The 10507-nt window shown below is 38.6% G+C and overlaps 1 protein-coding gene across 3 annotated transcripts in view; it reads right to left on the bottom strand.

The window, feature by feature from the left end:
* The window catches only part of Ccdc171 (coiled-coil domain containing 171), a 484039-nt gene that overhangs the window by 450879 nt on the left and 22653 nt on the right, over positions 1–10507 (bottom strand). The window contains exon 5 of one of the 3 annotated variants that reach the window (XM_029565765.1): positions 1109–1171. The exons of the other annotated variants lie outside the window; for them this stretch is intronic. Within the exon in view, the coding sequence (XP_029421625.1) occupies positions 1146–1171 (26 nt within the window). The 3' untranslated portion in view covers positions 1109–1145. Of the gene's footprint in view, positions 1–1108; positions 1172–10507 lie in introns of those variants that run through there. 3 annotated transcript variants of the gene reach the window in all.

The raw sequence follows: 10507 nt of genomic DNA, 5'->3' as shown, positions 1-10507 counted from the left end.
ATTTTTAGGTTCACAGTTGAATTAATACGCTTATACAATACTGAACTCAGTATAAGCCCTGTAAGACATAAAATTAAATGAGTTTTTACCCTTAAAAGAAGATCTCCATTTCAGTATATGCTGTTTCCTACATTTCTAATGCTACTAACACTTAGTTGTTTGCACTTATGTCTCTAATCTCTAAATATCTTATTATTTCTAGTCACTGTTGGTTACTTTCTGAGCTTCTAGGCATCTGAGCATGGATATAAAGTCATCAGGTAGATTTCACTGGTAATGTTTACCACCTCTACTATTTAATATGAAGTACATTTTTATCATTTCTATGCAAATGTGTCTTTTTTTTTAATTTGCTGATTTTTTTTTCGGTGTACATCACAGAGAACATCCCACATAATCTTTATATATCCACTTCCCAAATGGCACCCTCCCATAGCCTCCCCCCTACCACACACTGGAGCCCATAATACTCTGCCATCCCTCTTACTGTCCACTGTGTTGATGGCACCCCCAGCCATTCTCTACTGCTTGTCCATCTGCTGAATCTAGTCAGGCTATCTAGAATTCCTTGCTTTAGGAAGATCACCTGTTCATCTAGTAGCAATCAGTTGTTAATATTCCTGTAGCTAAGATTGGCATCAGCTGTTCATTTTCCCAGTTCTATGCTGGGTTACTGTCTGGGAGTCGTTAGGGCCACCCTGGCCAAAAGGTATCAAAGGAACGTATCGCCTGTCTAGCACTGTTTCTTGTTATATAGCCTTTAGCTATACATATGGACTCTTAAAAAGTTATATTGACCCCATTAATATTTACTTTTGGGGTGTTTAAGACCCTACAATTGGCCCAGATAAAATAATTTATTTTTACTCATAAGGTTGTTTGAGGATCTGTTCCTAAGGGGTAACATGGGCTTGGGAGGAGCCCCTGGCTCCTTTCTTTTACCAGTTCCGTCCATGTGAAGATAAGTCAAAGGTCCTGCTCCACGATGGCTGGCTTCACTTGGAAGCATGGAGGAAATGTTTCCTCTGTGTTGACCCTTTTTGTAGACTGGACACTGGTTCAGGTCCATCTGGTGGGGTCTCCACAGCCTCCTTGACCAAGAGGATATGCGGCTCACCATAGTTACATGACATTTTGAGAGATGCTCATAGTCCCCTAGAACTTAGTTGACCTAGGAGGGAAAAGGAGCAAAAACTGTCTTTATGTCCCTCTGTCCAAATTAGTATAGGCTTCATAGTATGGCTGTTAAATATCCAAGGTTAGTTCCACCAGTCTGGTACTTTTAATTACCATGTGCCACGTAGAAAGGGCTTGGGCAAAGACCAAATGCTTTCAGATAAACCTTGCCTAGACATACATTAAATTATTTGATCTGGTTGTACGTATAATTTGTCAGTAGGTCATTGGCCTAATATGGTTCCCTCTGGTTTTCTAAAACTAGCTAGGCATTATTTATCTCTCACATTGTCTAACCCTTCCATCATGGTTTCCCCATTTAAGGTGCCCCCGTTTTTCCCATTTCTCCCTTAATAATACCCTTCTCCTCTGGTCCTACCTCTCTTGAGCTCCTTCTTTCCCCTTATCTCCTAGGTTCCTTGTATAAACTTCCCTGCCCCCTACCCTTAAAATACCATTTTTATCCATATCATCCTTATTAACAACTATTTTCTACTGTTCTTCTCTTTCAGATTCTTTCTTTTCCTTTACCTCCCTGGTTCCTTTTCATTGTCCTGGTTACTGTAGTAATGTCTGAATACACTCACTTATAAGGATTTGGTGCTGGGATCCACATATGAGGGAGCACATACATAGATTTTGTTTTTCTGAATGTGTTACTTCACTTAGTATAACAGTTTCTAGTTCCATCCATTTACCTGCAAATTTCATGATTTCAGTTTTCTTTACTGCTGAGTAGAACTCCATAGTATAAATGAACCACATTTTCATTATCCACTTGTCAGTTGAGGGACACTTAGGTTGCTTCCATCTCTTAGCTATTGTGAAAAGAGCAGCAACAAACATGGATGTACAAGTGACTCTGCAATAGGATGAGTTCTTTGGGTATATGCCAAGGAGTGGTATAACTGGGTCAAATGGTAGGTTCATTTGTAGTTTTTTAAGAGTTCTCCACACTGCTTTCCATAGGGGTTGAACAAGTTTGCAGCCCCACCAGCAGTGGATGAGTGTTCCCCTTTTTCCACATCCTCTCCAACATTTGGTATCATTTGTTTTCTTGATCTTAGCCAGTCTGACTGGGGTAAGATGAAATCTTAAAGTGGTTTTAATTTGCATTTCCCTAATTACTAGTGATGCTGAACACCTTTTAAGATTCTTCTTAGCCATCTTTATTTCTTCTTCTGAGAACTCTCTGCTCAGTCCCTTAGCCCATCTTTTAATTGGGTTACTTCCTTTCTTGATTCCGTTTTTTGAGTTCGTTGTGTTTTCTGGATGTTAAACCTCTGTCAAATGTGACACTGGTGAAGGTTTTCTCCCATTCTATGTGTTTTCTCTTCACTTCCTTGGTTGCTTCCTTTGATGTACAGAAGCGTCTTAGTTTAATGAGGTCCCATTTGTTGATTCTTGACCTTCTTTCCTGGACAGTTGATGTCTGGTTTAGAAAATCCTTACCTACACCTATGTCTTGTAGGTTATTGCCCATGTTATCTTCTAACACTTTCAGAATTTCAGGCTTCACATTGAGGTCTTTGATCCATTTGGAGTTGACTTTTGTACAAGGTGAAAGATAGGGGGTTAGTTTCATTCTTCTACAGGTGGAGATCCAGTTTTGCCAGCACCATTTGCCAAACATGCTATTTTTCCTCCAGTGAATGTTCTTGGCATCTTTCTCAAATATCAGGTGGCTGAAATTGCATGTCTTCAATTGTATTCCATTGATCTATGGGTCTATTTTTGTGCCAGTACCATGTTGTTTTTATGACTATAACTCTGTAATACAGTTTAAAATCTGGTATCGTAAACCGCCCCCCCCAATTGCCCTTAGTGCTCAGGGTTGCTTTGGCTATCTGAGGTCTTTTGTGCTTCAATATGAATCTTAGGATGGTTTTTGGCAGTTCTGTGAAAAATGTCATGGGGATTTTGATTGGCATTGCATTGAATGTATATATGACTCTTGGTGGGATCGTCATTTTCACAATATTAATTTTTCCAATCTATGAGCATAGGAGGTCCTTCCATCTTCTGATGTCTTCCTCAATTTCTTTAATGATTTAAAATTTTCATTATAGAGATCTTAGTTAAAATTTTCCTTGTAGAGCTCTTTAATGTCTTTGTTCAGGTTTATTCTGAGATATTTTATTTTTTTTTGCAGCTATTGTGAAGGGGAGTTTTCCATGTGCTCTTTCTCTTATTGCTTGTTATTGGTATATAGAAAGGCTATAGACTTTTGTAGGTTAATTTTGTGACCTCCCACTTTACTGAATGTGTTAAAATAATTTCTAGTTTTCTGGTGGAATTTTTGGCATCTCTTAGATACAATATCATATCATCCACAAAAAGGGATCATTTAATCTTTTCTTTTCCAATTATTACTCCTTTAATTTCTTTCTCTTGTCTTATTGCTCTTGCAAGAGTTCCAAGCTATGTTAAAGAGAAGTGGAGATAGTAGACAGCCTTGTCTGGTTCCTGATTTCAATGGGAATGCTTACAGTTCTTCTACATTTAGAAGGTGGGTTTGTTATATATGGCTTTAATTATGTTGACATATGTTACCTCCATTCCAAATAACTCTAGGACATTGAACATAAATGCATGTTGAATTTTGTCAAAGGCCTTCTCTGCATCTATTGAGATGACCATGTGGTTCTTGTCTTTGAGTCTATTTATATGATTTATGACATTTATTGACAAGTATATTGAACCATGCCTGCATCTCTGGAATAAAGCTGACTTGAACATGGTGGATGATCTTTTTGATGTTTGTCTGTATGTGGTTTGCAAGTATCTTGTTGAGAATTTTTGTATCTATGTTCATTAAGGATATGGGTCTATAGTTTTTTTTGTTTTGTTTTGTTTTGTTTTGTTTTGTCTCCCTGTAGTCCCAGCTGGCCTAGAACTCAATATGTAGACCAGGTTAGCCTGAATGTCACAGAGATCTACCTGCCTCTGCCTCCCATGTGCTATGATTAAAGTGTGCTACCAATGCCCAGTTTTTTCTTTTTTTTTTGAGACAGTCTCATTTAGCCCAGGCTGGCCTCAAACTCACTATGTAGAAGGTTTTGTATTACTGTTTCAATTTCTTTTTGTGATATGGGTCTGTTTAAGCTGTTAATCTCTTCTTGGTTTAGTGTTGGTGGTTCCCATGCCTTTAGGTACCCATCCATTTCTTTTAGGTTTTCAAACTTAGTAGCATATAGGTTTTTAAAGTATTCCCTTATAATATTCTGGATCTCTTTTGTGTCTGTTGTGATTTTCCCCTTTCAACTCTGATTTTGTTGATTTGAAGGTGTTCTTTCTTTCTTTTGGTTAGCTGGGATAGCAATCTATCAATCTTGTTTATCTTCTCAAAGAACCAGCTCTTGGAATCACTGATTCTTTGCATTGCTTTCTTTGTTTCTATTTCATTAATTTCTGCTCTGATTTTTGTTATTCTTGTCTGCTTGGTTTGGGTTTCATTTGTTTGTTGCTTTTCAAGTGTTTTGAGTTGCAATGTAAGTCATTTATTCATGTTCTTTCCAATTGTTTGTTTCTTTGTTTTTGTCTTTCTGAGACAGGGTCTCTTTGTAGCCCCAGCTACCCTGGAACTCACTATGTAGACCAAGCTGGCCTCGAACTCACAAAGATCCGCCTGTCTCTGCCTCCCAAGTGTTGGGATTAAAGGCAAGTGCCACCACACCGGGCTCTTTCCGATTTTTTAATGTAGACACATAGAGCTATAAACTTCCCTCTAAGGACTGCTTTCAATGTGTCCCAAAGGTTTTATTCTGTTGTATTGTCCTTTTCATTTAGTTCCAGGAACACTTTTATTTCTTAATTTCTCCTTTTACCCATTCATCATTCAGGATTGTGTTAATCTCCATGTGTTCATGTGGTTACTGGGGTTTATTCCCGTGCTGATTTTAAGCTTTATTGCATTGTGGTCTGATAGAATGCATGGAATTATTTCAGTCTTTTTGTATTTGTTGAGCTTTGTTTTGGGCCCCAGTACATGGTCGATTTTGGAGAAGGCTCCATGGGGCGCTGAATAGAAAGTATATTCTTTGGCGCTTGGGTAGAATATTTGGTAAATGTCCGTTAGGTCCATTTGATATATGATATTGCTTAATTCAGATGTCTCTGTTTTCTGTCCTGTTGACCTATCTAATGGCAACAATGGGGTATTGAAGTCCCCTTCTATTAATGAGTTGGGATTAATCTGGGTCTTAAAGTCCTGTAGTACTGTTTTTATGATGTTGGGTGCACCACAGTTTGGTGAATGTATGTTCATGACTGTAATATCTTCTTGGCTTCTTGTTCCTTTGATCAGAATGAAGTGGCCCTCTTTATCTCTTCTGATTAGTTTTAGTTTAAAGTCTCTTTTAGCAGATATTAGAATTGCAATGCCTGCTTTTTTCTTAGTATCATTCACTTAGTATACTTTTTTCCATCCCTTCACTTTAAGGTAGTGCCTGTCTTTGAAAGTAAGATGAGTTTCTTGCAGACAACAAAAAGATGGGTTTTGTTTCTTAATCCATTGAACTAGTCTGTATCTTTTGACTGGGAAGTTCAGTCCATTGATATTTGGTTATTAATGAAAGACGTGTATTGAATCCTATCTTTTTTTTTTCTGTTCACATTCTTGATATAGCTGTGCATTTCCACAGTTATACCTTCATTGAATTTCTTTCTGTCACCCCTTGTGTATAGTCCTTTCTTCAGGTCTTTGTATTGCTTCAAGAACTCTGAAGGGCTGGTTTTGTGGACGTGAATTCTTTCAGCCTATTTACGTCATGGAAGAATTTTCTTTCCCCTTCAACTATGATAGACATTTTAGCTAGGAAATCCGGTTTGGCATCTGTGGTCATTTACAACTGGGAATACTTTGGTCCAGGTTCTTCTGGCTTTCACAGTCTGCACTGAAAAGTCACTGTAATCCTGATGGGTTTTCCTTTATATGTGACTTGTTTTTCTTTTGCAGCTTTCAGTATTGTCTCTTTGTTCTGAACATTTAGTGTTTTTTACTATGATGTGCCATGGACAGTTTCTTTTCTGGTCCTGTCTATTTGATGTTCTGTATGCTTCTTATATTTGTAATGGGCACATCTTTAATTTTGGGAAATTTTCTTCTACAATCCTGTTGAAGATCTGGTCCATACCATTATCTTGAGTCTTCTCTTTCCTGTATGCCTATGATTTGTAAGTTTGGTATTTTTATGGTGTCACACAATTCCTGAATATTCCATTCTTGTGCTTTCTTAAATTTTTCATAGTCTTTGCATGAGTGGTCTGGTTCTTCCACTTTATCTTCCAGTCTTAATATTCTGTTTTCCATTTCATTCATCCTATTGGTGAGGCTTTCTCCTGTCGTTTCTAATTGGCTTATTGAATGTTTAACTTCCTCCTTCATTTCAACCTGATAATTCTTCAATATTTCAGTAGTCTTCAATATTTCTAGCTCTTTTCTGAATTCATTCAGAAGTTTATCCCTATCTTCCTTCAGTTCTTTGATTTGTCTGTGTGTTCTTTAAATTCATTGAATTCTTTTATCATGTTCATAATTGTTCTTTTGAGTTCCATGTTCTGTGTTATCTCTAGGGAGTTCTCACTGTACTCCTCTAGAGGAATATTGGTACTTGGTGGGGATATATTAGTTTGGTTTTTCATGTTATTTTTTCTCTGTGACTTTGACATGTAAATTCCTTTTGTAGTTTCTGATTCTTGTGTGAGACTCAAGCCTTCCTTTGTTGAGTTTAGATCTGCTTCTTTTTATAAACTTTATGTGCCTTTGTGATTTACTTGGGCATTAAAAGCTGGTTGGTCTAGGCTTCAGGTTCTTTCTTTTGATTTTATATTGGAGTGGCCTAAATGCTTTTGTTTTCAGGAGCTCCCACAGAGGCCCAAGTGAGATGAGGCGCAGATGGTCTCAGGCTTTCTCCTAAGGTCCTGTCCTCAGGAATTTGGGGGTTGGGCTGGCCTGGGAGAAGGGCCCAGGATAGATGCTGGTCTCAGGAAGCTGGTTGCTGTGCCACCCAGGGAAATAAAGGGGGGGGGTGAGGGCAGGGCCAGGCCCAGAGGGTTCTTGGGGACTGCAGGGAGAAAGCAGGTTGTTCCGGATGCAAGGGATCAGGAAGCAGTGGTGGCTCTGGGCCAAGAGGTTAGCCCAAGTATCTGGGGTGCCAAGACAAGAAATGGGCCTGTACCCATCCTAGGAGGAGAGATGTGGCAGGGGAGCTGAGAGGGTGAAAGAGGCTTGGGGAGTCAAGGTGTGGTGGGCACAGTGGACTTACCCAGGGAAGGTGCTGGCACCAGGACTCTGGAGGCTGTGCAGCCAGGATGCAAAGGGGATATGAGGGCAGGACCTGGTCCAGAGAGCTCTTGGGGACCAGGAAAGGTACTGGCACCAGGCTGCCCAGAGGCTATGCAGCCCAGGGAAATAAAGGGAGGTGAAGGCAGAACCAGGCCCAGAGGGTTCCTGGGGCAGCAGGGAGGAACTAGAGTTGGTCCAGATGCAAAGGATCAGGAAGCAGTGGTGGCTCTGGGCTGAGAGGTTATCCCTGGTGTTTGGGGAGACAGGACAAGAAATGGGCCTGTACCCAGGCTAGGAGAAGAGACATAGTAGGGGAGCTGGGAGGGTGAAAGAGGCTGGGGGAGTCAAGGTGCAGTGGGTGCACTGGACTTACCCAGGGAAGGTGCTGGCACCAGGACACCTGGAGGCTGTGCAGCCCAAGGAAGTCCATCAATTTATTTTTTAGCTTTCAAATTTTTCTCTTTTGTCATATCTTATCAGACATTCATCCATCTATCCACTCATTCATTTATCCACCTATCAGTCCATTATATTTGTTTATGCATTTCTAGACAAGAAGAAATATTGGCACACTCATTCCTAAATAATTCATCACTTGTATAAACAGAAAAAGCAACTGAGATGACCACTAATTAGAATACAATTTCATTATTTTAAGTAACTAAGACTAACTAGAATACAATATAATTTTACTATTTTAAGTAAAATATATATTGAGATGTACAAATCCTTACCATTCAAGAGACCTTACAGAGGTAAACTCTTAGGTTACACTCCTTTTAGCTTACAATGCAACGTAAACCCCTAACAAAACACAGAACATTTTCTTTAATCAAAAAAGTTCCTTCATATTTTTCCTAGTCACCCCCCATTGCCAACTCACCTCAGAGACAATCACTATGAAGTTTTTTTCACTTACAATTAGCTTTTCCTATTATAGAACTTTGTAGATGAGAAATCACATAAGATGTGCTTATGTACACAAAATTTCTTTCAGCATATTTCTGAGATTGATTTGTTTAACTGTACAAATTAGTAGTTCGTCCTTTTTCATTGTTAAGTAATATTTTATCATATAAATACAACATAAATTTTTCTCTTCATTCTCTTATCAATGGACTTTTCCCCACAAATTTTTGATTACCATAAATGAAGCTGCTATGAAATTCTCATAGAAATCTTTTTTTATTGCTTTATTACATTTATATGGCGGTAGAGCACATGCCACAGCGTGCATGTAGAGATCAAATAACAACTTGCAAGAATCCATATTCTCCTTCCACAGAAGTCTCAAGGATCAAACTCAGGTTGTTAAATTTGGCAGGAAGCACCTTCACACACTGAGCCATCTTGCTGGCCCCTCATAGAAATCTTTTGTGAACAAATGTTTTTCTGTCTCATGGTGAAATACTGAAGAATGAAATCTCTGGATCACAAGATAAATGCATGTTTGGGTTTTTTTTTTTTTTTTTTTTTTTTTTTCCCTTAACTGTCAGGCTCCTTTCTAAAGCGGTTATACCATTTCACCCTCCCCTGAAAAAGCATTCCAGTTCAGTCATCCTGTAGGTGTGTAGAATACCAACTGTGGTTTTATTTGTGCTTCCCTGATAAGTGAAGTCATGTACTTTTCATGTGATTCATCCTTCTATAAAGTATCTGTTGAAAAGGTTTAACTTTTAGTAAGGAAAACAATTCCTATCTTCCCTGAATTTCTATTTCCTGATGGTTAACCGAAAGTTGTTAACTTTTTATATCTACTACATTCCTTTTTATTTTTTTTTTTTTGAGACAAGGTCTTACTGTGTAGCCTGGCCTGGAAATTGCTATGTAGACCAGGCTGGCCTCAAACCTACAGAAATCTGCCTGCTCTGTCTTTGCCTGCCAAGCTCTGGGATTAAAAGTGTGTACCACCATAGCATACCACCATACTCAACCCGTTTTTTTTGTTTGTTTGTTTGTTTTTGTTGTTGTTTTTTTTTGAGACAGAGTCTTACTGTGTAGCACTGGCTAACCTGAAACCTGCTATGTAGACCAGACTGGCCTCAAATTCACGAAGATCTGCTTCTGTCCCCTGAGGGCTGGGATTAAAGCCTTATGATTTTCATGTAGCAGATGCCCTAAAGTATACTTAGAAGAAAGGAAAAGTGCAGTGTTACTATGCCAACATTAAAGTTGCACCTGAATGAATAAATGCCAAACTCCTCACTTTAGTTAAGGGCCCAAACTTTTTGAGCCAGGTCTCACCTATAATTTTATTCAAAACTGTTTCTCCAGCTTCAACTAGGGAACTACAACCTTGGATCCATCCTTATCATCCCTTTCATCCCTAGGCCTAAAACATCTCATACACACAATGTCAAGCATTAGTCTCAATTATCATTGCTCTCAATGAAGATACAAATATGAATGAGCTGCCTTTCAATGCTTTAATTTGCTAATTCTCAAGCATAATCACATTCATTCACTGTCTAGAGCAATGTGGCATTCCAAAGGATCAAGGTCAGGTGCCCAGGTCACAAGAGCACATGGCTCAGTGAGTTTTATTTGCCTTAGCACTTTGGTTACAAGGTTACTTAAAAGTCATTAGTCCAGAGTCTGTGCATTTTGGGCAAAGTCATTCCCAGAGGAAAGTAGAAAATAAGCAGGCCTTGCTGGGGTCCCAATTAGTTCATTATCTAACTTTGTTTCACTACATACAACTATCTACTTCTGTCACCAGACTTAGAATAAAAAGACAGATTTCCCTGGGATTTGGAGTCTTCATTTCCAAAGGTTCTTATGTCAAGTAAAACTTCATTAAATAAATTTAGTATGCCTTTGTCTTTCTATAACGATGTCAGCCATAAACCTTGCAATGAATGAAGAAAAAACATGACTATTCTCTCCTATGTAAAATACAACAAATACCAATAACCAAAGGCAACTGGCCAAAATTAAGGTTCTTAACCACTCTAGCTATTACATTTAACATTGATTTAACCCCATACAGGTGAAAAAGCAGTTTCTTTTTTTTTTTTTTTTTTATTTTTTTTGGGGAAGGGGTCC

This window comes from Nannospalax galili, unplaced genomic scaffold (genome assembly GCF_000622305.1).
Source record: "Nannospalax galili isolate Female #2095 unplaced genomic scaffold, S.galili_v1.0 scaffold98, whole genome shotgun sequence".
Lineage (NCBI taxonomy): Eukaryota > Metazoa > Chordata > Mammalia > Rodentia > Spalacidae > Nannospalax > Nannospalax galili.
This window is presented reverse-complemented; position numbering and strand designations above follow the sequence as displayed.